This window comes from Cnephaeus nilssonii (genome assembly GCF_951640355.1).
Source record: "Cnephaeus nilssonii genome assembly, chromosome: 1".
Classification (NCBI taxonomy): Eukaryota; Metazoa; Chordata; class Mammalia; order Chiroptera; family Vespertilionidae; genus Cnephaeus; species Cnephaeus nilssonii.
In genome coordinates this window covers 74,363,027-74,390,374 of record NC_137072.1, presented here as the reverse complement: position 1 = coordinate 74,390,374, position 27,348 = coordinate 74,363,027, and the positions used below count along the sequence as shown (strand labels likewise).

Here is a 27,348-nt window from a genome sequence, read left to right as displayed (position 1 = left end):
GCAGAACTCAGCCTGATGCTCGTCCTCCAGGCTGAGAACATAGGCCAATGTCTGATTTTTCTATTACACATTGCTTCAGCCCGACAAGTTCAAAGGTTCAAGTCCAACCAATTCTGTTCAGACGCTTTATCTCCACTAGCCCTACCGCAGGGGCGAGTTCCCCAAGCCCAGCCCAGGTGACGACAGCAGGCAACACCCTCTGGGCGCCCTCCCGCGCTCCCAGGTCTTGGGCGTTTGCCAGTGGTTTCCACCACTCAGGAAGCACCCACTCCCCGCCTCCCCGCCTCCCCGCGGCGTCCCCGGAAGCGGCGCGCCTGCGTCATCGCGCGCGCGGCCCCGCCCTCTGCTCTCGCGGGATCCTCCTTGCGGGCTGCACCCAGCGGCCCCGGACTCGGCGGGCGAACGCTGAGGGGCCCCGAGCCGACGTTCCGAGCTGCTGGGGGGAGGGGGAGGGGCGTGGCCTCCCCTCTGGGCGGGCGGGCGGCCCCGCCGCTGGTCCGCCTCCGTCGGCAGCCGCCTCCGCGCGCCAAAATCAAATCGGAGACCCGCCGGCGGGAGACCCAGTGACGAGCCCGAGTCCAGCCTGCAGCGCGGCGGCGGCGCGAGCACCTGTGCCCACTTCCCAGCCACCTGCCCGACGCGCTCGGGCCGCCCCCTGTCGAGGCATGGCCACCCCACCCAAGAGGAGCTGCCCCTCTCCCGCGACCAGCTCCGAGGGAACCCGCATCAAGAAGATTTCCATCGAAGGGAACATCGGTAAGGAGCCCCGCGCGATGTTGGGTCCATAGAAGGGGGGTCACGGCGGCGGCGGCGGCGCGCGCGTTTGCTGCATTTCTGCTGCTCCTCAGTGAGGACCTTCCTCCCGGCTGGCTGTGGAGCTGCGGTCTGGAATTCCCCTCCGACCGCAGCCTCCTCTCCGCCCTCCCGGCCTCCTCCGTGCCCTCCCGGCCTCCTCCCTGCCCCAACGACGGCGGCGGTGGCCTCCCGGGCTTCTGGCAGCGCTTAGGGCCGGTTTCATCCTCTTTGTTGGGACCCCACAAAAGGAAGTTTTTTTTTTTGGGGGGGGGAGTGGGTGTCAGTTCTTCTGGTGCAATTTACATAAGTTACCCCTTTTAGGTGAACTCTTCAGTGAGGACTGGCAAACATAGAATGTCATTCTACTCCCACCACGATCGGGATTGAGAACATTTCCATCACCTCAGGAAGTTCCCTGCGCTCCTTTGTAGTCAGCCCCTCTCTTCCTCGCCTTTGGCAACCACTGATCTCAGTCCTATCCTCATAGGTTTTGCCTTTTCCAGAATGTGATATAACGGGAATCATAGTGCGTGTAGCCTTGCGTGTTATACTTTAAATTAGCATAATGATTATATGTTCATTCCTGTTGCTTATCTCGGTAGTTCTTTTCTGTTGCCTAGTACTATTCCATTGCATGGTTATACCACAGTTTATCTCTTCCCTAGTTGTGGATATGTTTCCAGTTTTTAGCGATTATGACTAAAACTGCTATAAACATTGGTGTACAAGGACAGGTTTTTAATTATCTAACAGCCTGGATTTCCTCACCGGCTACCCTACATCCAAGTAAACTTTGGGCTATGATTCAAAGACCGTTATGTTTCTGTTCTTTACCCAGATGAGGACAGGACACACCATTAACGCATTTTGCAAGATGCATCTGAACTTCTGCTTCAGGAAACCTATGCCTGACATTTCCTGTTTTGAGATAATTTTTTTTTGTCTCCAAGTTATGTACTAGTCATTCATGCATACAGTGAATGTTTTTAAATTCTTACCCCATTCAAAGCACTTGCGCTTTGTTTTTTGTTTCTTTAATTTTTATAAAGCACTTGGACTTTTAAAAAGCAAGGTAAGCAGATGCTTTAGCAGCATTCCAAGGAATAGAAAAGAAGCTGAACATACCCTCAAAGAGGACATTTTGTTTCATTGCTCTCGTATTAAGGCACCAGTGGAAAAGATCCATATACAGTTGGGCCCTTGAACAACATGTATTTGAACTGTACAGGTCAACTTATACGTGGATTTCCCCTCCAATAAATACCTGTACTGTTTCTGTAGTTGGGAGTCCGTGGATGCTGAGGGCAGACTATATGCATTGATTTACACCATTTTATATAGAGGACTTGAGGTCCTGGAACTAAAATCTGAATATTTGCTAACACCGAAACCTGCATTTCTGTAAGATGACATTTTGCTATTTAGATGGGCTTTATTCCTCACCACTTAGTCTTTCCTGACACTGAAGCTTTGCCAGTTGCTGTTAATTGCTTTTGCATTGTTGCTCATGTCCCCTCCAATTTGTCAGACCCAAATAAGCTATAAATGTACAAATTGCTTATCTGTGTTGTAGAAAACAATTTGTGATTCTTCTCTGATCCCTAGAATTTGAGACTTAACTGTTCATTTTATTTTATATTCATACTAGAGGCCTGGTGCATGAGATTTGTATACTGGGGCAGGGGGGCCCTCAGCCCGGCCTGTGTCCTCTTGCAGTCCGGGACCCCTTGGCGGACATCCCTCTCGCAGTCTGGGACCCCTCACTCCTTACCGCTTGCACCCACCTGCAGCAGAGGCAGGAGAGGCTCCTGCCACCACTGCCACTACGCTTGCCAGCTGTGAGCCGGGCTCCCTGCTCCTTAGTGCTGCCTTAGAGGTGGGAGAGGCTCCCACCACCGCAGCTGGGCTCGCCAGCCAGCCCTGCGCCCGGCTTCTGGCTGAGCGGCGCTCCCCCTGTGGGATTTATGGAGGCCTTAACCTGTTTCTTCTCATCTTAATAGTCTGACCACTAGGGGGCAGCTCCTATGTTGAGCATCAGCCCCCTGGTGGTCAGTGTGCATCATAGCAACTGGTCATTCCGCCATACGGTCAATTTGCATGTTATGTTTTTATTATTCTACTAGAGGCCCGATGCACAAAATTCGTGCAAGGGGCTCAGCCCTTGCAACATTGGCAGCTGCCTCAGCCCTTGCAGCCCCAGCTTTGTCTGGAAGGTTGTTTGGCTGTCTGGTCTAATTAGCATACTATGCATTTATTATTATAGATTATTATTATAGATATGATAAAAGTCTAATATGCTAAGTGTCCAGTTGTCCTCTGTCGTCCGTTCAACCAGTCAAAGCATAATATGCTAATGATATGCTAAGGCCACTCAACCACTCGCTATGACGTGCACTGGGGCCAGATGCTCTTACCGGTAGGTTAGCTTGCTGCTGGGGTCCGGCTGATTGGGACTGAGCGATATGGGCTGGACACGCTCTGGAGCCCTCCTGTAGCTCCCTGGCTAGCCAACCTCCCACGTCCCTCCCTGTCCCCGATCGTGCACTGGTGGGGTCCCTTGGCCTTGCCTGCGCCCTCTCGCAATCTGGGACCCCTCGGAGGATATTGGAGAGCCGGTTTTGGCCCAATCCCACAGGCCAGGCCTAGGGACCCCCTGGTGCATGAATTTGTGCACCGGGCCTTTAGTATAGGATAACCATCTTCTCATGTTCTCTGTTACTAAAATACCCCCTTATGTTAGATTTATGTAGGCCTTAACCTGTTTCTTCTCATTTTAGTAGTCTGTACAGAATAACTTTTGGCATGAAGCCTGCTTGGCATTCATAATTGTTAGGTGCCATGACTTTTTAAAGTATTAACATCAGTGTCCTTGGTTCTTGTTCATCTTTGCCTTTATAGAATATGAATTTATTAATTAGCTTATTTTCTAGCCTCCCCCCCAAAAGCTAACAAACTAGATGTTAGTACAGTTGGGAACTGCAGGTAATTATTGTTTGAATTGCATGTACTTTTATTACTTTTAAAATTTCAAAATATGACCACATAAACTTTTTCCATTTGTAGGCAGTGTCAGAAGAAAGCTGAATTCTAGCCTAAGTGCTCTCAGGCTAGATTGATTGATTTTGCCTGATTTTTAAAATGTGTTCCTCGGGTGTTTTTTCTGAGCATCATGTTTTCTTTTCCATCTTCATCTAGCTCAGTGAATGTCTGGTGATCATTTTTATGTTTCCACTTATTATTCTTCTAGATGCCTTACAGTCCCTATGCTTATTCTCTACACACAAAATCCATGGTCATCAGTGTTTTTCTCATTATTAAATCCAATAGTCATCTAATTTATCCTTAAAAGTTTTTCTCCTCAACTGTTCTCTGTTACCTTATCAACCTCTTCTTTTCCCCCTCTATGTGTGATTTATTTTATTTTTTTAATTGATTTCAGAGAGGAAGGGAGAGGGAGAGAGATAGATAGGAATATCAATGATGAGAGAGAATCATTGATTGGCTGCCTTCTGCATGCCACCTACTGGGGATTGAGCCTGCAACCCAGGCATGTGCCCTAGACTGGAATCGAACCCAGGACCCTTCAGTCCACAGGCCAACACTCTATCCACTGAGCCAAACCAGCTAGGGCCCTACATGTGAACTTTCAAAGTTCTTCCAGTTTGTTCTTTTTTTCTGTTGTCCTTTTAATGTCCTAGATTTGAATGTAGTTTTGTAAGTCAAAGGTAAGTTCTTTTTGCCCTCTTTGGATCCAGTTTATAAGGAAGAGGAGGCTTTACTTATAAGCATACTGAAGTTGCTTTTTATGTTTATGTTTGTGTGTGTATGTATGTGTGGAGAGAGAGAGAGAAAGAGAGAGAGAGAGAGAGAGAGAGAGAGAGAGAGAGAGAGAGAGAGAGAGAGACATGCTAAGTGGAGATGTCTAATACAACCACATTTGGTGACTTCAGATAGAAAGGGTGTGGTGGTCATTAGGAGAACTGCTGCACCCTATTAAATTTTAGGTCAACACTTTTCCTATTATTAAATTGAATGCATTCCTGGGTAATTTATAAATATAATGTATTCTAATTTTACCTGAATATCTCCCCCACCTCAATTTCTAAGAAACTAGTGAATGATCAGATAAATTTTTTTTTAAGGATTGGATAGAGTACACATTGCACAGAACCATAAAAATAAAACAGAGAAAACATGGCTATTGCTTGTAGGAAGTACTTTGCAAAAAAGGTTTTATAATTTACTAGTGGCCCAGTGCACGAATTCATGCACATTGAAAGGAAATTAATGAGAAGAAATATTTTAATATCTCTATTCGCCCTTTCTCTATAATAGATGTGTCAACCAAATTCGCGATTGACAATGACAGATGGAAACACGTGTGCGATTGGCGCCAGCGAGAGCTTTATATGTATCACTAGGTGTTGAGTCGTGCAGGGGCTGCTCCTTGGGTGGCAGTGGCTCCTCAGGCTGTGGTTGCTCCTCGGGCAGTCATGGCAGCGGCTGCTCCTTAGTTGGCAGCGGCTCCTCTGGTGGGTGCTGTTTGCAGCAGTGGTATCTCCTCTTGCTGATGGAGGAAGGCTGCTTGCACAGCTGCTGCTCCTCGGACGGGGGTGGGCTGGTCATGAGGCTGCTGCTCCTCTGATGGGGGCAGGCTGCGCGCGGCTGCTGCTGCTCAGACGGGAGTGGGCTGCTAGCGTGGTTGCTGCTCCTCGGATGGGGGCAGATTTGCTTGTGCAGCTGCTGCTCCTCAGACGGGGGCGGGCTGCTCATGGAGCTGCTGCTCCTCGGATGGGAGCATGCTGCTTGTGTGGTTGCTGTTCCTTGGACAGGAGCATGCTGCTTGTGTGGTTGCTGTTCCTTGGACTAGGGAGCGGGCCGCTCACACAGCTGCTGCTTCTTGGACAGGGGCAGGCCATGTGAGGCTGCTGCTCTTCAGCCTTGGGTGGGCTGCTCACGGGGCTGCTGCTCCTTGGACAGGAGCGGGCTGCTCACGTGTCTGCTGCTCGCGTGGTCTCAGTGCCCTGGGCAGCTGAGTCTCCTTCCCCAATTCGGAGTGGATGTTATTTGTTTCAGCTGCTCATTCTGTCTGCTCCAGGACAAGGCTCGGGACATGTCCATCTATTCCGCTGCCATTTTTTCGTCCCCGCATTTTACACTTGAACCAAATGTCTGTGAAGTGTTTTCCCATGCCTCATTTCATTTGATCCTCACAGAAGTCCTGGAGCAGGTAGATAGGAGACTTGGTGGAATCCTATTTTCTTTTCATTAGCCGGAAAATAGAGATTTTGAAAGCTTAGAAACTTGACCCAACTGAAAAGAAGTAAGAAATGGTGCACCTTGAGAATGACTTCAGGTTTTCTCACTGGGCAGAATATAGTCAAACACTGCTGCAGTTAATATTTTACCCTTTGTTCTCCCTGCGTGATCTACAATAATAATCTGCTTCGTGTTGATATTTACTGCTGTGCTGCTGACAATTACCTGAAAGAGAAGTTGGGGTGCTTCACTGGGCTGGAAAAAGTTAACTAAATCAGAAAGCAAGTCTAATTAAGCAAGTTTATTCTATACATATAAAAGGCTAAGTTGACTCGCACATAATGCAGTACACATAAAGCTCTCGCTGGTGCCAATCGGACAGATGTGTTTCGATATGTCATTGTCGATCATGAATTTGGTTGACATTTCTATTATAGAGAAAGGACGAATAGAGATATTAAATATTTCTTCTAATTAATTTCCTTTCAACGTGCACAAATTCGTGCACCAGGCCACTAGTATGTAAATAATGCCTTGTGCAAAGACATTAGGATATCTATGTGTCTCTAGGTGATAGGAATTTTTCAGCTTTAGTCTTGAGGGAACCACCATAATACATGTAGTTCAACATTGAGCGAAATGTTGTTATGCTATGCATGTTTATAACTTTTGAAAAGTTGAAGACTACTTTGGCTTTTTTTTTCCTGATAAGTTTTTTTCCTCAGTTTTACTTTTCCTCTTCACAATAGCTGCAGGGAAGTCAACATTTGTGAATATCCTTAAACAAGTCTGTGAGGATTGGGAAGTGGTACCTGAACCAGTTGCCAGATGGTGCAATGTTCAAAGTACTCAAGATGAATTTCAGGTATGAAAATAAAATTTAAGTAAAATAAAAACTTTTTGGCTTAGAGAAGCAGTAGTATTTAATCTCTTGGGTGTTTGCTTGTTTTTCCTTTTTCCAGTAAAACTTTGAAACCTAGCTTTAATTATTTATGTTCATCTGCATAGTAGTACAATGATGTTTAACTATGTAAACATTGGAGTATATATGCACATAACATATATGTACTTGATTATATCTAAGTAAAATTTTTAAAGTTTTTAAAAATTAATTTAAAAGTGTTAAAAAAAATCTAATTGCAAGTTAAATTCCTTGAGTTGTTTTTTACTTTTTGTTTTAAAAAACATAAGCAAACAAGAAAAACAAAACTACCTAGTAACTGAATTTTATGAGTTTATTTTTTAAGCCTTTTGTCTTAGAAAGAACCATTTAAGCTTCCATTTCTTTGTATTGTCATTTTTTGCCAGACTTTCATCCTGGACACAAGTTTCAATTTCTCAGCATTATTCATTCTATGTTGTGAATGAGAAGAAGGGGAAATAAGAGTTACATTTATTTTTTAAAAAAATATATTTTTATTGACTACAGAGAGAGAGGGAGAGGGAGAGAGAAATAGAAACATCAATGATGAGAGAGAATCATTAATGGGCTGCCTCCTGAACACCTCCCATTGGGATTGAGCCCACAACCCAGGCATGTGCCCTGACCAGGAATCAAACCTTGGGTTGATGCTCAATCACTGAGCCATGATGGCTGGGTAAATCTCATTTTTCAAAGCACAATTTTTTACTTTATGTGTATGAAGAAGAGATATCGAATTGCTAATACTTTAATTTCTGGAGAAATGAGAATTGAAACTGAAAGCTGCATAGCTGTATAGCAGAAACCTTCAAAATGGGAATGTCTGCTTAAAGCTTTGTTAGAGCTGAGGTGGACAGAGGATTGAAAAAAGTCTATGTTTAAAGTTCAACTATTGGTATGAGGAATCTGGAAATAACTGAGTTTTTAAAATGTAAGTTTTGGGGCCTCCGCACGCGGCAGGAGCGGCCAGGGCCCGGGCCCCTTCTCAGGAAAATCACACCGGGCTGGCAGCTTCTCAGTCAGGAGATGGGCCAGCCTCGGCCAATGGCCGCCACGGATGGTAATGAGCACTCATGCCACATGGAGGCCCATTCAAAAAGTAGCCGCTATTGTGAGGACAGGCCCTGTGTGCTGTCGGGCCGCGTGCGCTGTCTGGCCGCGTGGTGACCCAGCCGGGGGCGGGCCCAGGACGGAGCCCCGCCAGCAGGCCCATGGCTGGAGCTGCGATGGCCAAGCTGGGCCGCGTGCCGCCCACCGCGCCCGGCACCGAGGGGCTGCCATGCGCCTTCCTGCAGAGCCTGCGCACCCTTTTCGACATCCTGGACAACCAGTGGTGCAGCTATGTGCACCTGCGCGAGATCTACTCCCGCTGGCGGGGCACTGATACACGCGACCTGCTCGAGGGCTTGCGCGTTTGCCCTGGCCAGTGGCTACCTGAGCTTTGAGCGCTTTGTGGCTGGCCTGCGCTTCTCGCTGGGGAGCGCCGACGGTAGCCCGCGGGGCCCGGCGCGTGCCCGGGCCCGGAGGGGCCAGCTGCCGCCACAGCCCCGGTAGTGCTTGGTGTTCGTGCCCGCCGAGGAGCCGTGGACCATCCTGGAGAGGAAGCCCTGCAGCTGGGTGCCCCCCCTCCCCCCGCGGACAGCCCTGGTGGTGCGGCCTAGAACCTGGAGAAGCTGTGCGTCCAGACGGGAGGCATCACCCGGCCTTGTGGTGCCGGAGCGGCAGCAGGGCACAGCGCTGGAGCGGAGCCTGAGCTCGGACGTGGGTGCAGTGACCTGCAGGGCCTGGGAGCTGGGCGTGGGGACCCCCGGTGGGCCGCCCCCCCTCCCCCCCCCCCCCCCCAGCCCGGGGCGAACATCGGAGGCACACAAACGGAGGCATCACAAAGGAATGGATTGTGAGCTGCTGGAGCAGATGGCAGAGCTGGAGCAGGAGGTGCTGCTGCAGGATCTGCAGATAATGGCCCAGGGCCGAGACTGGTACCAGCAGCAGCTGCAGCACGTGCAGGAGCACCAGCGCTGCCTGGGCCAGAGCCGGGCCAACGCTGAGTTTGGGGCTGAGTGGATCCCCCGCCCGCTGGGGTGACTGCTGCCCAAGATGCAGGAGATGGCCTGGGGGAGCTGCTGGCTGTGGCCTGTGCCTGCACGGCTCTGCCCTAGGCCTCCTCAGGGCCCCCATACCCCACCCTGGCCCACGCCTCACCCCCCGCACCTGGCTGGCAGCAGCAGACCATCCTGATGCTCAAAGAGCAAAACCGGCTCCTCACGCAGGAGGTGACCAACACGAGCGAGCAGATCTCGCAGCTGGAGCAGAAGTCCTTCCTCATCAAACAGCTGTTCGAGGAGCGTGCCCTCAGCCAGCAGGACGCTGGGCCTCTGAACTCCACCTTCATCTAAGGCCTCGGGCATGGACATGGCCTCTTGACCGGATACTGGCCCTGGGCAGTGCCCTTCGATCCCAGCCTCGCTGGCTGAAGACCACCCGGCTGGCCTGGACACAGCTCTCCGGCCTCCCAGCCCCAGGTGGAGCTGGCAGGTGGGCTGTCCCCAGGATGCCCTTCCATCCTGGCCTGGGGATGGGAGCTGACCTGGGCCAGGGCTCCATTGTGGGGCTCAGCCTGAAGCTGCTGCTACCTCTTTCTCGCAGTCAGTGGATCCCTCCTCCAGTTTACCAGGTGTCCAGGTGTCAGTAATCTGCCTAGTGTTGCAGGCGTTCTCAAACTACGGCCCACGGGCCACGTGCGGGTGTTTTTGCCATTTTGTTTTTTTACTTCAAAATAAGATATGTGCAGTGTGCATAGGAATTTGTTCATAGTTTTTTTTAAACTGTAGTCCGGCCCTCCAACAGTCTGAGGGACAGTGAACTGGCCCCCTGTTTAAAAAGTTTGAGGACCCCTGGACAGCTGGTCTGTCTCCCCTCCCCTCTGGAGTCTCTAGTAAAAGGTCCTGGTCACGTGGGGCTGCACTTCTGACAGCAGCCAGCAGAGGGAACCACCTGCATGCTGGTCATGGATCCTGAAGCCTCCACTGAGGTCTCACGTGGGGGCTGGAGTAGGGGACCTTGGGGTGGGCTGGGATACCTGAGGGCCAATCAGGTGACCTCTCTCAACCCAGGACACCCAAACTAGGGGCTCCTCACCAGGAACAGATGGAGGGGGTGGGGATGGCCCTGATGGGGGTATGGGGACTGCCTATACCTGGTTCCAGCGACCCCCGGGATGTATGAAGGTGCCTGGAGTGGGGCCTGCTTGCCCCTTTACACAGACTCCGGGCCCTAAATCAACATGGCTTAGCCGTCATCCCTCCTGGCGGAGACTCAACCCAGACAAGCCCACAGAGCAATCTGTGGCCCGGCTCAGGTCCTTGGAGCTCCCCAGGCACCTTGGCCAGGGCAAGCTGTGGTCACCAGTGGCTCCGGTGTGGCCCTCACCAGGGTGGGGAGAGCCTTGTAATCCCAGACGTGCCGTGAGGATCCTGGTGGGCCAAGCACCCCCGCCAGGTATGCATCCCAACTGTGGCCTCCTTCCCACCCCAGCTTGGCCCCAGGTCTGGGCTGGGAGACATCATGTTGCTCAGAAAGGGGAGCTCAGGACCCAGAAGGAGGCTGGGAAAGGTCCTCCAGGCAGGGGGGCGGGGGAGCAGGTTCGAGGGCAGGACAGTCTCCGTCGGGCATCTAGGTAGACTTGCAGGGCACCCGTGCCAGCCAAGAGGGCCTGCCCACAGGACTCCCCAAGTCTTCCTCTTCCATGGTTCTTGGATCTGCCCCTCCCTCCCTCTCATCCCATGACCAGTCCCCTAACCTAGCTCAGGCCCTGCGCCCACCCTCACTGGGGTCCCTCTGCTCCCCAAATGCAGCCTGTGACACTTCCAGAACTGAAGCCCACAGTCCCCTGCTCTGAATCCTCTCGTGATCCCAGCACTTGCAGACTCAGGCCCCAGTGGTGCAGCCTGGAGCCTCCACCCAACCCTCTGGTTTCGGGCTGTAGCTGTGCAGCCCACCTCCCACCTCTGGGCTTTGCACATGCTATTCCATCTGGAATGCTCCTCCCCGGCCCTCCAGAATGGGTCAAAACGGCCAGGAATCTGGGGAGACAGGACCTATGTCTGCCCCAGGGGGCTGTCATCAGGAGACCTCCCACGTGAAGCTGGCCCTTCAGGTAGCAGGGATAACCTGGCTACACAAAGGAAAGGGAGGGTGGCCTCCCTTGGCCCCGGTGTTCCATGCAGGTGGCATCAGTTTCCTGTGTGGCCCTGCAGCCTCAAGGGCAGGATCTCGGGGGTCCCAGGTTGGCAGGGCCAGGCCACTGGCAGAGGCAAACATCTGGAGAGGTCCCGCAGACTTGCACGGTGGTGTTCAGGGCTGGGCAATCCAGGGCCCGTTGCTCTGAGGGGGGCCCTGGCTTCCCCACTAGATGCCAGAAGCAACCAGAATGTCTGTGACACAGGCCTGGGGGGGTGGGGTGGCAAACTGCCCCGATGAGAACCTCTGCCCCCGAGGAGTGCAAGTTCCAAGAGAAATGAGCACCTTCAGGCTAAAAACAAGTTTTCCCAAACACAAGGAAAGACTCTGCCATGAGAGCCACAGAAACAACAGACTAGATACCCCAGATGTTGGAATTATCAGAATATAAAATAACTTTTATATGTGTAAGGAAATAAAAGGTCCTTGAAAATGTGAAGAAAAATAAAAAAATAAAATGTAAGTAATATATACAAGGAGAAATTATTATTAAAATAATCTGTTGCCTGATGAGGCATGGCTCAGTAGTGGTTGAGCATTGACCTATGAACCAGGAGGTCACTGTTCAATTCCTGGTCAGGGCACATGCCTGGATTTTGGGCTAGATCCCCAGTAGGGGGTATGCAGGAGACAACCAATCAATGATTCTGTCATCATTGATATTTCTCTCTCTCCCTCTCCCTTCCTCTCTAAAATCAATCAATCAATCAATATATCCTATATAATAAAGAGGTAATATGCAAATTGAGCCTCACATCACAAGATGGCCACCCCCATGTTGTCACAAGATAGCTGCCCCACGTGGTCACAAGATGGCCGCCCCACGTCATCACAAGATGGCTGCCCCCACATTGTCACAAGGTGGCCGGCAGGGGAGGGCAGTTGGGGGGGACCAAGCCTGCAGTAGAGGGCAGTTGGGGGCGATCGGGCCGGCAGGGGAGCAGTTAGGTGTCAATCAGGCCGGTAGGGAGGCAGGGAGCAATCAGGCAGCCAGGCAGGCGAGTGGTTAGGAGCCAGCAGTCCTGGATTGTGAGAGGGATGTCCGACTGCCGGTTTAGGGCCTAAATCAGCAGTCGGACATCCCCTGAGGGGTCCCAGATTGGAGAGGGTGCAGGCTGGGCTGAGGGACACCCCTCCAGTGCACTAATTTTGTGCACCAGGCCTCTAGTATATATATAAAAAATAATCTGTAAACTTTGAGAATGTATGATTTTGAATAACTAAAGATATTTTCTCACACACCTATTTGCCAAGTGTAGTTAACTTTAGGTTGGGGGCCCCTTCAGTACACCCAAATCCTTAGAATACTCAGGACTAAGGCTTGAATGGACTTCATTTCTATATGGATCCATTTTCTTTTCTGCTGGGGAAAGGCATGGTTAGCCTTTAGCAGAATTTTAAAATGGGTAAATTTGTACATTTCTTTCTTTTTTTCAATTTATTTATATATATATTTAACTTCTTTATTGATTAAGGTATTTCATATGTGTCCTTATCCCCTTATTGCCCCCTAACCCCGCCACTCATGCCCTCACCCCCCTGGTGTCTGTGTCCATTGGTTAGGGTTATATGCATGTATACAAGTCCTTTGGTTGATCTCTCCCCTGTACCCCCACCCTCCACTACATTCCCTCTGAGGTTTGACAGTCTGATCGATGCTTCTCTGTCTCTGGATCTGTTTTTGTTCATCAGTTTATGTTTATTATATTCCATATCATGTGATATTTATCTTTCTCTGACTGGCTTATTTCACTTAGCATAATGCTCTCCAGTTCCATCCATTCTGTTGCACATGGTAAGAATTCCTTCTTTTCTATAGCAGCATAGTATTCATTGTGTAGATGTACCAGATTTTTAATCCACTCATCTGCTGATGGGCACTTTAGGATGTTTCCAAATCTTAGCTATGGTAAATTGTGGCACTATGCACATAGGGGTGCATATATCCTTTCTGATTGGTGTTTCTAGTTTTTTGGGATATATTCCTATAAGTGGGATCACTGGGTCAAATGGGAGTTCCATTTTTAGTTTTTTGAGGAAACTCCATACTGTTCTCCACAGTGGCTGCACCAGTCTGCATTCCCACCAGCAGTGCACGAGAGTTCCTTTTTCTCCTCATCCTCGCCAGCACTTGTCGTTTGTTGATTTGTTGATGATAGTCATTCTGACAGGTGTGAGATGGTCCCGCATTGTCGTTTTGATTTGCATCTCTTGGATAATTAGTGACTTTGAGCATGTTTTCATATGTCTCTTGGCCTTCCTTATGTCTTCTTTCGAAAACTATCTATTTAGGTCTGTTGACCATTTTTTGATTGAGTTGTTTATCTTCCTTTTGTTAAGTTGTATGAGTTCCCTGTAAATTTGGAGAGTAAACCCTTATTGGTGATAACATTGGCAAATATGTTCTCCCATACAGTGGGCTTTCTTGTTGTTTTGTTGATGGTTTCTTTTGCTGAGCAAAAGCTTTTTATTTTGATGTTGTCCATTTATTTATTTTCTCTTTAGTTTCCATTGCCCTAGGAGTGGTATTGGTGAAGATATTGCTTTGGCATATATCTGAGATTTTGCTGCCTGTGGATTCCTCTAGTATTTTTGTGGTTTCCCGTCTTATGTTTAAGTCCTTTATCCATTTTGAGTTTATTTTTGTGTATGGTGTAAGTTGGTAGTCTAGTATCATATTTTTGCATGCATCTGTCCAATTTTCCCAACACCATTTATTGAAGAGACTGTCTTGACTCCATTGTATGTTCTTGCCTCTTTTGTCAAATATTAATTGAGCATAGTGGTTTGGGTCGATTCTTTCTTTCAACATTTTTTATTGACATATGATATAACTAAAGAAAAGTATATGAAACTTATGTACAGTTTGAAGAACAATTTTAAGGCTGATATCTTTGTAACCGTCATCCAGGTTAAAAAAGAGAACATTACTATCATTGTAGAAGTTCTCAAGTTACAATATTTCATTCCCTATCCTAGGGTAACAACTCCACTGGGATAATCACTCATAAAATAATTCTTGTGGTAATAATTTTCCTGCTTTCTAAAATAACTTGACCATACTAGTAAATGAACATATCTCTAAGAAATACAACTAAGTTTTGTCTGGTTTTGAATATTATATAAACGAAATCAACTGTTTACATTCTTTTTCCTTTTGTATCTTTTGCTTGGTAAGTTGGTGAAAATTGTCCAGATTGTTGCATGCAGCTATAGCTTGTTCATTTTCATTGCCATATAATATTAAATTGTATTCATATGACATTATTTGTCCATTCTACACCTGTGATCAAATTTTGAGTGGTTTCTGGCTTAGTTGCTGTAAAAACAGCTCTGCTGGGAACATGAATCCTAGTGCACAAATGCAAGATTTTCTCTAGGAATAAAGTAAAATTATTGGACGGTGGGGTATATGTAAAATGCTTGTTTTCCAAAGTGTTTCTACTAGTTTACAGTTCCCGCAGTGTACTCAAGCTGTTACTACTCCATATCTTTGCTAGTATTTAGTATTTTTCAGCTTCCTAATTTTTGTCATTCTTCTGAGTGTTTAATATATTGTGTTTTTAATTTGTATTTTCCTGATTACTAATGAGATTGTGCTCCTTTATTTAATTTATTTGTCATTTCGTGTGGTTGTTTTTTTTTTTTGAAGTCCCTGTACAGATCCTTTTGCTCATTTTCTTTTTGGATCTTCTGTCTTCTCCCACCCTGCATTTTTCCTCCTAAAGTATGTCTCAGGGCCTCTTTCACTGAAGTGCCCCACTCAAGTTTGCTTACCTTTAGAAATGAGATTTGTGTTCTAAAAATGTCTCTTTACTCCCATTTCTGGGATCAACAGTCACTGCAGTTATTATCAGGTGTTAGGGAGAAAGCCAAATTAAACCAATATCAGAAATAGAGAAGGGATTCCTTCATTGGGGCAGTGTTAGACTAGATTGGATTAGGTGACCTCCAGTTAAGGTCCATTTTAGTTTTAGTGTCATAAGCTTCTAACTCATTAAATATATATGACTAATTTGTTGACACATTAAATGTCTCTGCCTCTCAGTATACCTCACACTAATCAGTTTCTGTATAACAGAAACTGATATATAAAAACAAATGCCAAAATTTTAAAGACTTTTAAATTTTTATTTATTTTTGACAAAAATAGACTTTATCAAGTTAAAAATACAGGCTGTTAATGAAGTGCCCCAGTGGGTCTGGGTGGAAGGCTTTTATTAAACGTGGGCAAGGGGGTGGTGGAATAGGATGGTCCTCTGCTTGTGACGCTGGTGGGGTGACTGCTGTTGCCATTCATCCTTGTCTCTTCTCAGGGAACAGGTGGTCAGTGAAGGTTGTGTCTGATGTTCCAGCCAAGTTGAGGGAGTGTTAGAGCTTGAGGCCTTTGTTCCCTATTCTAACTTTCCTGCCTCATGAGGATAGTATTTTGGGGTACAAGGTTGTGGAGTGTGAGGGTGGTGTTGGGCGAGTGTATTCCTTGTATCTGTACACTTTAAAAGAAAATCCTCACCTATGGATATTTTTTTACTGATTTTGGAGAGAGGAGAGGTGCGGGAGAGAGAGACAAATATCAATGTGAGAGAGAAACATTGATCAGCTGCTTCCTGTATGTGCCCTGACTGGGGATGAAACGGCAACCTTAGGTATGTGCCCTGACCGAGAATTGAACCCGCAACCTTTTTGGTGTACTGGCTAGTGCTCAACCAACAGAGCCACCCAGCTGGGCTGGATACTTTATTTTTTCTTTTTAAAAACTCAAGAAATGGGACTTTCTTTTTTCATACTGAATACCTTTTTTATACCCATCCCTGATCTAATCCTTAAGGTTAGAGCGTGAGTCACCCATTGTCCAAATCTCATCTTTCTTTAGAATATCATCAGTAGTGAAAAGTAGACTGTCTTCAGATTCAACTCTTTCAAGGCCAGTCCTGATTTGGATGTTCTCCATTTAATCACACTCTGGGCAGTTGGTGTAGAATTAGAAGCATTGGGCTGTTGTTAACTTTTGATCTGTTTCCCTAGTCAGTAACTAAATTTGCACCTGTTAGCTTAGCTTGGGTTTTTCTTTTTTTAAGCTTTTTTTTAAGCTGCCACCTAGTAGCTGTAATGTTGCTATGTATTGACAGGCTGCCACAGATATTAGTAAAATAATGAGACTAGGTGTCATATAAGATGTATCTCCCTTACCTTCTCTTCCCATGTTAAGATTATCTTTAAAATATGTCATTAATGCCCTAATTGGTTTGGTTAAGTAGATAGAGCATCGGCCCGTGGACTGAACAGTTCTGGGTTTGATTCCAGTCAAGGGCATGTACCTTGGTTGTGGGCTCAATCCCCAGTAGGGATTGTGCAGGAGGCAGCTGATCAATGTTTCTCTCTCATTGATGTTTCTAACTCTATCCCTCTCCCTTCCTCTTTGTAAAAATCAATAAAATATATTTTAAAAATATGCTCCATCTCCTTTTGAAGAAATGAGGAAATGTGTCTTATAAAATCTGGTGTCAGTATTGAAATAAATTTAATGTGACCTGGTTTTTCTGTTTCATTGGATTCTTTTTCACTACAGATAAATGCAAATGTTTTTTGGTCTACTCATAGACCCTCTTTGTTTTTATTTTTTTATTTTATTTTATTTTTTTAAATTTCTTTATTGATTAAGGTGTCACATATTTGTCCTCATCCCCCCGTTCCCATCCCCCACCCCTCCCCACAGATGCCCCCACCCCCCTGTTGTCCTTAACCATTGGTTAGGCTCGTATGCATGCACACAAGTCCCTTGGTTGATCTCTCCCCCCTACCCCCACCCTCTCCTACCCTCCCTCTGAGGCCCGACAGTCCGATCGATGCCTCCTTGTTTCTGGGTCTGTTCTTGTTCATCAGTCTATGTTGTTCATCATTTCCCCTAGATGAGTGACATCATGTGTTACTAGAAATATACTTAAAAGAACCGAATGTGAAACGAGCAATAATAGTTATGCTGACAGGCAAATGAATCAGTCTATAGTAAGTTTCTTTCTGGACCAACAGTTCTTTTGAGACCCAATTTCAATGTCCACCAGTTCCTTATGTGTACATGTCGGCACTGACTTGTCAGCTCTGGATGGTGGACAAATGGTTTGGTCTCGCCTGGACGCAGGGGCGCGGCTTCACCCGGACTCAGGGGCGCGCGGCCTCACCCGGACCTGGGACCCAGCATCACCCAGGCCCCGGGGCGCGTGGCCTCACCCGGACCCAGGTGTGTGTGGCCTCACCCGGTCCCAGGATCCAGCCTCACCTGGACCCAGGGGCACGTGGCCTCACCCGGACCCAGGGGCGCGTGGCCTCACCCGGACCCGGGACCCAGCCTCACCCGGATCCAGGGGCGCGTGGCCTCTCCTGGCCCCAGGGGCGCTGCCTCACCCGGACCCGGGACCCAGCCTCACCTGGATCCAGGGGTACACGGCCTCACCCGGACCCGGGATCCAGCTTCACCCGGACCCAGCGGCGCGTGGCCTCACCCGGACCCAGGTGTGTGCGGCCTCACCTGGACCCGGGATCCAGCTTCACCCGGACCCAGCGGCGCGTGGCCTCACCCAGACCCAGGTGTGTGCGGCCTCACCTGGTCCCGGGATCCAGCCTCACCCGGACTCGGGCGCGTGGCCTCACCTGGATCCAGGGGCGCGTGGCCTCTCCCGGACCCAGGGGCGCGGCCTCACCCGGACCCGGGACCCGGCCTCACCGGGATCCAGGGGCACACGGCCTCACCCGGATCCAGGGGCACACGGCCTCACCCGGACCCGAGATCCAGCTTCACCCGGACCCAGGGGTGCGTGGCCTCACCCGGACCCCGGGGTGCATGGCCTCTCCCGGACCCAGGGGCACACGGCCTCACCCGGACCCGGGATCCAGCTTCACCCGGACCCAGGGGCGTGCGGCCTTGCCTGGACCCGGGATCCAGCTATACCCGGACCCAGGGGCGCGTGGCCTCACCTGGACCCAGGGGCGCAGCCTCACCCAGACCCGGGACCCAGCCTCACCCGGATCCAGGGGCGCACGGCCTCACCCGGACCCGGGATCCAGCTTCATCCGGACCCAGGGGCGCTTGGCCTCACCCGGACCCCAGGGCGCGTGGCCTCACCCGGACCCGGGACCCAGCTTCACCCGGACCCAGGGGCATGTGGCCTCACCCGGACCCCGGGGCGCGTGGCCTCTCCCGGACCCAGGGGCGCACGGCCTCACCCGGACCCGGGATCCAGCTTCACCTGGACCCAGGGGCGCGCGGCCTCGCCCGGACCCGGGACCCAGCCTCACCCGGATCCAGGGGCGCACGGCCTCACCCGGACCCGGGATCCAGCTTCACCTGGACCCAGGGGCGCGCGGCCTCGCCCGGACCCGGGACCCAGCCTCACCCGGATCCAGGGGCACACGGCCTCACCCGGACCCGGGATCCGGGTACACCCGGACCCAGGGTCGCGTGGCCTCACCCGGACCCAGGACCCAGCCTCACCCGGACCCTCTTTGAAGGAGTAGTTGACATCCAGGAAAGGTGAAGGAAGTTTTATTAAGATAAAATGCATGTTAATTACTTAAAAGTTTATGAAACTATTTTAGAACTGCCAAACTTTACTACGTGACAGTACATTATGAAAATATTCTTTGAAAACACAAATTTAACTGCTTTTTCTTTTGAAGGGGAATGTTTGCAATAGTTTAAAGTATAGGATAAAGGGACATGCAAATCGCTGAGAAAAGGAAGGAAGCACATTATTTTTGCGGCCAAAATGGAGGTCACAAAAATTATGTATTAAGGTTCTTAGGGTATTTACTTATACTTTTGACACAATCTAATAAACTTATTTTCTGATTAGAAGGGGCTGTCAAGGAAGGGACTTTAAAGAGGCAACTGTGTTGACCACCTGACATCAAAGCAGGAAATAGAAAAGCTGAAAACAGACAAGAACTAAAAAGGAATACCAGTTTTGACTCATTTATTATAAGATGAAATAGCAACTTGAAGAATTTGTGCCTGATACTTGTGCTCGATTGCTAACTTCTCTTGTGTATCCAGCAGTCAATATTCATAAAGTTGTGAGTCTCAACAGGGAATGGTGGGGCTTATAAACAATGAGCATGTGTCCTACCTAGCGAAGCACATGTGACTTTGCTGTAGCTGATTTTTACCAAGAGGAAATACAGCACAGTATTACTTCGTTTTCCTATTTTTGAAAGAAAGATAAACATCCAGCTATATTATATGAAATTATTTAGCTCTTAGATATTGACAACTAATTTAAATGTTTTAAGAGTTCCATTTGGGCCAAACAAATAATTTCTGACATAGGCTGTTTGTGACCTCTTGTGAAAAAGATCTAAGGAGCCCTGACTGGTTTGGCTCAGTGGATAGAGCGTCGGCCTGCAGACTGAAAGGTCCCAGGTTCGATTCCGGTCAAGGGCATGTACCTTGGTTGCGGGCACATCCCCAGTGGGGGGTGTGCAGGAGGCAGCTGGTCGATGTTTCTCTCTCATCGATGTTTCTAACTCTCTTTCCCTCTCCCTCCTCTCTCTGTAAAAAATCAATAAAATATATATTTAAAAAAAAAAAAAAAAAAAAGAAAAACATCTAAGGAATTGGTGGTTAAGCTAGCTTTTCAAATTCTTCCTGGCTTCAGGTAACCTAAAAATACAGTGGAAAAGAGAAGAAAGAAGAAGACTTACTTTGGTTTTGCTAATCATGATGCATTTATTTATCCAACTTCTCTTTATGAGCTTTTAAAAAAATTAAAATAGGCCTATTGATCATTAACTTTGCTTTTTGTTTCTTTTTTTTTTTCTTTTCAAATTTGAAGCAGGAACTGACCACATCCCAGAAAAGTGGTGGGAATGTTCTTCAGATGATGTATGAGAAACCTGAGCGATGGTCTTTTACCTTCCAGTCATATGCCTGCCTCAGTCGCATACGAGCTCAGCTTGCCTCTCTCAATGGCAAGCTCAAAGATGCGGAGAAACCTGCAGTATTTTTTGAACGATCTGTGTATAGTGACAGGTATATATAAATTACTTGTACTTATTAGGTTGGATCCTTGGCTTAGAACTGGATTTTTTTTTTTCTGTTTCCTTAGAATCAAAGTAATAAGAGCGGTTGAGTTGGGGATTTGAGATGGAGAATGACATTTAATACTTTTAGCAGCTTGAAACTAATGGCATTAGGGAAGTTATAGTATTTACTAGAGGCCCGATGCACGAAATTCGTGCAAGAGTAGGCCTTCCTTCCCCCGACTGCCAGCACCAGCTTCCCTCCAGCACCCAGGACCCGGGCTTCCCTCACAGCCCCGGCTTCATCCGGAAGGTCGTCCTTCTGGACGGCCAGTCTAATTAGCATATTATACTTTTATTATTATAGATAATTTCTAGATTCCATGGAAACAACAGGGAATATGTGGCCATCTCATTCAAATTTGTAGAGAAATTTTTTCCTCCAACCCTCTTAAAATTCTCATCTGCTCTGGTTAAATCTGAATCTATATTCTAGACTCACCTGGAGCAAGAAGATCAAAAATCTTTAAGGGGGCCTTGGAATTACCCTGCGTATGCAAGAATTCTTTTAATCTCTAGAGTTAGCTCAGAACAGGGGTTCTCAAACTTTTGTTCTTAGGACCCCTTTCCATTCTTAATAATTATTGAGAAGTTCAAAGATCTTTGTGTCTTATTCATATTTCTGTTATTAGATATTAAGATTGAGAAATGGAAAAAATGATTTAAAGTTAGCTATAATAAACCCATTATATATAAACATAAATAACATACTAGTGAAAATTACATTTTTCAAAGCAAAAAGAAATAGTGAGAAGAGCAGCATTTTACATTTCTGTGAATCTCTTTAATGCCTGATTTAATGGAAGACAGCTAGGTTCTCTTTGTGGTTCTGTATTCACTCTGTTGAATATATTGTTTTGGTTGAAGTATAAAGTTATCTGGCCTCTCACACAAAGCCCTGGAAAGGTCTTGGGGTGTACCAGGGGTCCTCACACCACATTTCTGAGAACCACTGGGCAATACATAATTTCCTGTAGTTGGAGATACTTTATTTATTTATTTATTTTCTGTTATCCAAGGCATTATCTGCCACAGGTTTTAGGAAAAGGTTCCATGTCCATTTGATAGATCCATTTTATCTTTTCTATTTCTCTGTACTTTTTGGAAAGGATTTATGTAGACTCTCTTTCAGGTATATTTTTGCATCTAATTTGTATGAATCTGAATGTATGAATGAAACAGAGTGGACAATTTATCAGGACTGGCATGACTGGATGAATAACCAATTTGGCCAAAGCCTTGAACTGGATGGAATCATTTATCTTCGAGCTAGTCCAGAGGTGAGACTTAAACATTTGCTTGCTCCTTTGAAAATTTAAAGTAATATTTAGAAAATTTTCAGTGTTATGCAGTGAAGGCAAAATAATAAACTTCACTCCCCACCCTCTAGATTCCTACCTCCAAATGAGAAACTGAGAACTGTGTAGATAGAAGATTCTATTTTCTCAGCAAACTAGGAACCCAGATTTGGCAGGCTGCTCTTTTAGGTCCTTATTTGTTCTACCTCAGTTCTATTCTTCATTATTTCTTAACTTTTGCAGAGTCTCTTATCACAGCTAGATTAAGAAACTTGCTTAAGCAACTTCTAGAATATGGGCTTCATGAGGTGGGACTTTGGATATTTTAATTACTGTTGAATTTTCAGTGCCTAGAATAAGGCTTGGATACATAGTAGGAGCTCAGTAAATATTTGCTGAATGAATGGCAAAGTTGATGGAGGAAATCTTTCATGCTTTTGGTTTGGAATGGGTGGGTAGTAGCAGCTATAGTTGAGAAGAGACTTAGTAGACCCTTGCCAATTTTAGTTAAGGAAGTTTACTTGAAATTGTGTCTTTCATCATAGGTTGTAACATAGCTATTGTTTACATATGAAATTTTGTAATGAATGCAGGAAGACCAAGTGGATGCCTTTCATAAAACTAACCTAAATGAGAGCTTACATTTATTAAATTTCTGGTTTTGGTGCTTGCATTCCCATTTTTCTTTGATTTTTATTTCTACTTTTTACTTGAGTCACAAAGTAGGTTCTGATGAATGTAAATGGTACAACTCCTAGCCTGAAAGAATACTGTGTTATATTGAAGCTCAATTTTCAAAGGAACTATGTTTCTGATTCCAAGTGATGATTTTGTTCTTCTAACATCAAGTAAACCAGAATTTAACAACAATAATTTTGAAATTTACTTTTATTTCTGAAAATAATTTTTAATTATGAAAATAATCAATGCAAATATAGAAGAAAGAATAATAATTTCATTGTTAGAAACAGATATCTTAAAGTCTAATATAAATCTATTGTTTCATTAATATTGTTTATGATATCCTTTGATTAGATGATCATTTAATTATTTGAAAAGAGAATTTATAATAGAACAGTTTTATTCTGCACTTTTTTTTCTTTTTACCAAACTTATTTTAGACAATACATTTCAAATGTTGGTGCCAAATGTTTATAGACTTATTTTTGAAAGTAATACTAGTATTTGGTTTAGAGCCACCAAATTGTTGAAAAGTATAGGGAGGGAAAAAGGAACTATTGTTTGTTCTTAGAAGGAATAGAGATTTTGGTTAGCATGACTAAAAGGACACTAAAAAAGAAAAATTTAATGGCATCAGATAAGAATAATTGATCCCCCCACTCTCTCTTCTTTTTTCTTTTTTAATATATTTTTATTGATTTCAGAGAGGAAAGGAGAGGGAAAGAGAGATTGAAACATCAATGATGAGAATCATTGATCAGCTGCCTCCTGCATGCCCCCAACTGGGGATTGAGCCTGCAACCCAGGCATGTGCCCTTGACTGGGATCAAACTCGGGACCCGTCAGTCCCCAGGCCAACGCTCTATCCACTGAGCCAAACCAGCCAGGGCTACCCTCTCTTCTTATTGCTTGCTTTTAGAAATGCTTGAGTAGAATATATTTACGGGGAAGAAATGAAGAACAAGGCATTCCTCTTGAATATTTAGAGAAGCTTCACTATAAGCATGAAAGCTGGCTCCTGCACAGAACACTGAAGTAAGACTTCCTTATTCTTATTTACTACTCATTTTTAATACTTCTATCAAATTTTAATTAAAAAATGTACAATATGTCCAATTTTTTATTTTAAAATTAGGTGTGGATTTTGATTCTTTTTATTTCAATAAGATCCATTTCCTTAAAGTTTTTATAGCTAATTTCCCCCAGTGGTATTGACAGCATAATATAAGGAATTTCACACTAAGTGATAAAGTAGGAAATATATCTGTGTATATTATTTAGGTACTCTCTTTCAGACACTATTTTAAGATATTTTAAATTTGTTTCTTAGATCAAGACTTGGGAGGTAGTATAGCATAATTTTTAAGAGTATGGACTTTGCCACTAATCAGTTTTTGGTTCAAACCAGCCCCACTTACTAGTGTATGACCTTGGACAATCTCTGAGTTTCAAAGTAGTCTCCTTGAACTTTAGTTTTATCATCTTTAAAATGCAGACATTCCTCCTACTATACAGTATGTTTTTGGTTTTTGAGGACTATTACATGTCACAATGCCTAGCTTTATATATTATACTTGAGATTTTTAGATATGTGTACGTAAATCTAGGTGAGAAAGAAGGGGCTGTCAGATGAAGTACTTACAGAATAACTTTAATAGAAAAATGACTGCCATTTTTATTTTTCTATGTTATAATAATGAGTTTTTAGTTTTTCTCTTATTTATTGCTTTTTTCTAATTGTTTTGTTCATCACTCTTTAAATAGAACCAACTTTGATTATCTTGAAGAAGTGCCTATCTTAATATTGGATGTTAATGAAGACTTTAAAGACAAACATGACAGTCTGGTTGAAAAGGTAGATTTATACAAAGAGTATAAACTAATATTTGCTTGGTCTTGTCTAAAACGGTATTCTAATTTGTGAGAAAATTTTCTAACACAACTGATTACATAAAGTTACATTAAGGGGCAATTAAAAGCTTTAGAGGGATTTAGACTATTTAGATTGTAATCCTAACTTGAAATTCTAGCTTTGTGGCCTTACCTAAAATAAGGAGCTTTTTAATCCTTTAGTTCCTTTATCTGAGATACAGGAATAATCACAAAAGTTCTTGCTTGCTTCTCTCCTTTTTTCCCTTTCCCTATACCACCAATCTTTAGACATTTTAATAATAAACTGCTTATTTTTTTCAACTAGATTCAATATGGAGAATATTTGAAATTGTAAGATATAGATCTTATCCATTTTTATATTAGTCTTGAGATTAAAGGAGTTTTAGTTTTGAAATTTATTTGGATTGGGGATTGAGCCCACAACACAGGCATAGGCCCTGACCTGGAATCGAACTATGACCTCTCCTGGTTCATAGGTTGCTGCTCAACCACTGAGCCATGCCGTCCAGGCTATTTGGGGCCTTGTCAATGATGAATTGTCATCGTCTAATCATTGAGTCATTGTCTTAATCAGAGTTAATCTATCCCCCATATGTTTGGTATATTCTATTAAGTGAGTGGTGCCTTTATTGATAACGGTACTGGGAGAAAACTTTTTGATGAGTGCTTGAGAGAGAATAGTCATGAGAATTACATAACAAATATCTTTGTACTTGTGTTAGTTAGCTTAGTGATCTAAGGTCTAAAGAAGCCACACTTTTTTGTTTGTTTAGTTTTGAGATAAATTTGATATATTTTTTTTCCTGTCACAAAATGTTTGCTATTTCCTAATAGGTACTTGACATTCATTAAGGGATATATCTCAAGAATTTTTAAAACCTTAACATTTACAGATAGTTGTTTTTTCCATCATATAAATTAAAGCATATCTGGACAATTCAAGTGACTTCTTTCTTACTATAAATGATATTTAAAAGTATAGGATGGAATTCACTTAAATGATAACTATTAAAATAAATTAAGTTAGCCATTGAAGCACTAACAGCCAACTATCATTTTAACTGAATGAATCTGTAAATCCACTTTTAAAAATTTTATTGTAACATTTCTGTGAAGAATGACTAGAAATCATCATTTTGTATTATTTATTTTTGTTTTATTAATAATGTTAGCAGTTGGTTTTCTTTTTGAAATATTTTTACATGGCAATAATTGTTGTTTGTTCAGGAGAATTACTGTGTGGTCTAGAACATGAAGAGAACAAAATCTTGTTACTATGATGTTGGTTAGTTGTCTAGATTCAGTCACTGCTTATATTGCCTTTCCTCTGACATTAACATTACAGAGTATATACAAGATTCAAATTTGTGTTTCAGAGAAATTACAGAAAATTAACTGGGGGGTGGGGGGAAGCATTGCAAAAAAAGAAAAATTACAGATCTGTTACATGTCTGAACCTTCAGAATTGTTTAAACCATTACAGTTATTAATGTTACCAATACTAAAGCTGCACATGTCAGGGTCTGAGGCATTATAAAGAGCTAAAATTATGATTATAAAATTAAAGATTATAAAACTAGAGATTATGGCTGTTATAGAACTATATCAATCTTAGGCTAAATTTAGTAACTCCTTTAATGACATTTTATATCATTCAGCTTTTACTACTAAAATATTTATTAATACATCTTTTAAAGTAAATGCTATGGCTTTGTGATAGAGTTATTTATATAGGTGGGTCCTCAATTGTTATATACTTTTAAATGAAGATGAATATTAGATATCTCAAATTAGTCAAATAACTATATTAATATGTTTTTCCTCCTCTCAGGTCAAAGAATTTTTGAGCACTTTGTGATCTTGCTGAAGACTTCAGGGAGCAAAATGATTCCAGACACTCCAGCTTTGTGTATCTTCGTAGCTTTGTATTTATACAAGTCTCTTTAGAAAACCCAAGTTTTTAACCATTTTTGTTCCCAAGAAAAAATAATTTTTTTATGAGTCCTATATGAAAGTTTATGACCAGCTTCTTCCTTCATTCCCTCCTCACTCCCTTTCTTCCTAAAATTGTATAAAACCAGACATTTAATTATCTCTCATGGCAAGAAGTCTGGAGGTAGATGGTTCCAGAATCACTATAGTGGCTAAAGGTCCTATATCACAAAGGACCCACCCTCCTCTGTCTTTCCCCTGTTATCCTCCTCAGCAGGTTGGCTTTTTTCCTGGTGCTTCTCATCTCACTGTTGACTAGTTTCTTAACTGGATTTCTTAATTGGAAACTTGGTTTCATAGAAAATGGTAATGTGTCCTGTGTAAATTAGCACAAAAAGTTGGAAGTGGAATTTAAGGAATCTCTAGAAAAAGAATTGTTTTATTTTAAGTACTTTGATCCATTGCCTTCCCTTCTACCTCAATTTATGTGGAAGATAAGATCAGATGTAATATTTAATCAATTCATTGATATTTATTAGTGTGTCTATAATACATTCATAGAGGAGCAAGTTAGACTATGTTCCTAGTTTGTAATGGCATATATCTATACTATGGATGAGACTTCATCTTTTTGCATGGAATTTTGGATGATTAAAGAAGAAATGTTTCTTAAAATATAGCTTTAAGCGCCCTACCTGGTTTGGCTTAGTGGATAGAGTGGCCTGCAGACTGAAGGATCCCAGGTTCGATTCTGATCAAGGGCACATGCCCAGGTTGCAGGCTCGATCCCCAGTAGGGGGCATGCAGGAGGCAGCTGATCAATGATTTTCTCTCATCATTGATGTTTTTATCTCTCTCTCCCTCTCCCTTCCTCTCTGAAATTAATAAAAATATATTTAAAAAATAATAATAACTTAAAAATGAAGGCCTGGTGAGGTGGCTAAGTTGATTGAATGATATCCTGTGCTACTTCAATTCCTGGTTAGGGCACATGCCTGGGCTGTGGGTTCAGTCCCCAGTTGGGACACGTGCAGAGGGGAACCAATTGATGTTTCTCTCCTTTCCTCTCTCTAAGATTTAAAAAAAATCGGGTAAGATTTAAAAAAAAAAAAAAGTACTTACTGAAGGTTATTACATGAGTAAATGATTTTCAGACCATTATTTTACAATGGAATATTACTATTATAGTTAAAAGATAGTAATGATTATCTTTAAATCATTTGAGGTGGAAGTATACGTTTCTTCTCTTTTTTA

The 27,348-nt window shown here is 44.4% G+C and overlaps 1 protein-coding gene and 1 pseudogene across 3 annotated transcripts; both read left to right on the top strand.

Annotated features, from left to right (window-relative positions):
- Positions 1 to 370: 370 nt before the first annotated feature.
- DCK (deoxycytidine kinase) lies at positions 371 to 26,130 on the top strand. 2 transcript variants are annotated; one of them, XM_079766632.1, is made up of 7 exons: positions 371 to 756; positions 6,804 to 6,919; positions 20,047 to 20,240; positions 21,423 to 21,570; positions 23,189 to 23,304; positions 24,034 to 24,124; positions 25,994 to 26,130. In XM_079766632.1, exons 1-7 carry the CDS (start codon positions 666 to 668, stop codon positions 26,018 to 26,020), a joined length of 783 nt encoding a protein of 260 aa, XP_079622758.1. In that variant the 5' UTR covers positions 371 to 665; the 3' UTR covers positions 26,021 to 26,130. The 2 variants fall into 2 exon arrangements, with proteins under 2 accessions (XP_079622758.1, XP_079622757.1); XM_079766631.1 differs by having other exon boundaries at positions 20,044 to 20,240.
- On the top strand, positions 8,555 to 18,094 carry LOC307096920 (suppressor APC domain-containing protein 2-like; annotated as a pseudogene). Its single transcript has one exon. The product of its transcript is annotated as a suppressor APC domain-containing protein 2-like (transcript).
- Positions 26,131 to 27,348: the final 1,218 nt, after the last annotated feature.

Excerpts from the sequence above, each read along its gene's own strand:
- DCK (XM_079766631.1), top strand. The coding sequence starts at position 666 with ATGGCCACCCCACCCAAGAGGAGCTGCCCCTCTCCCGCGACCAGCTCC. Across the intron at positions 757-6,803 it reads TTCCATCGAAGGGAACATCG|CTGCAGGGAAGTCAACATTT; the intron begins GTAAGGAGCCCC and ends TCTTCACAATAG. Across the intron at positions 21,571-23,188 it reads ATCTTCGAGCTAGTCCAGAG|AAATGCTTGAGTAGAATATA; the intron begins GTGAGACTTAAA and ends GCTTGCTTTTAG.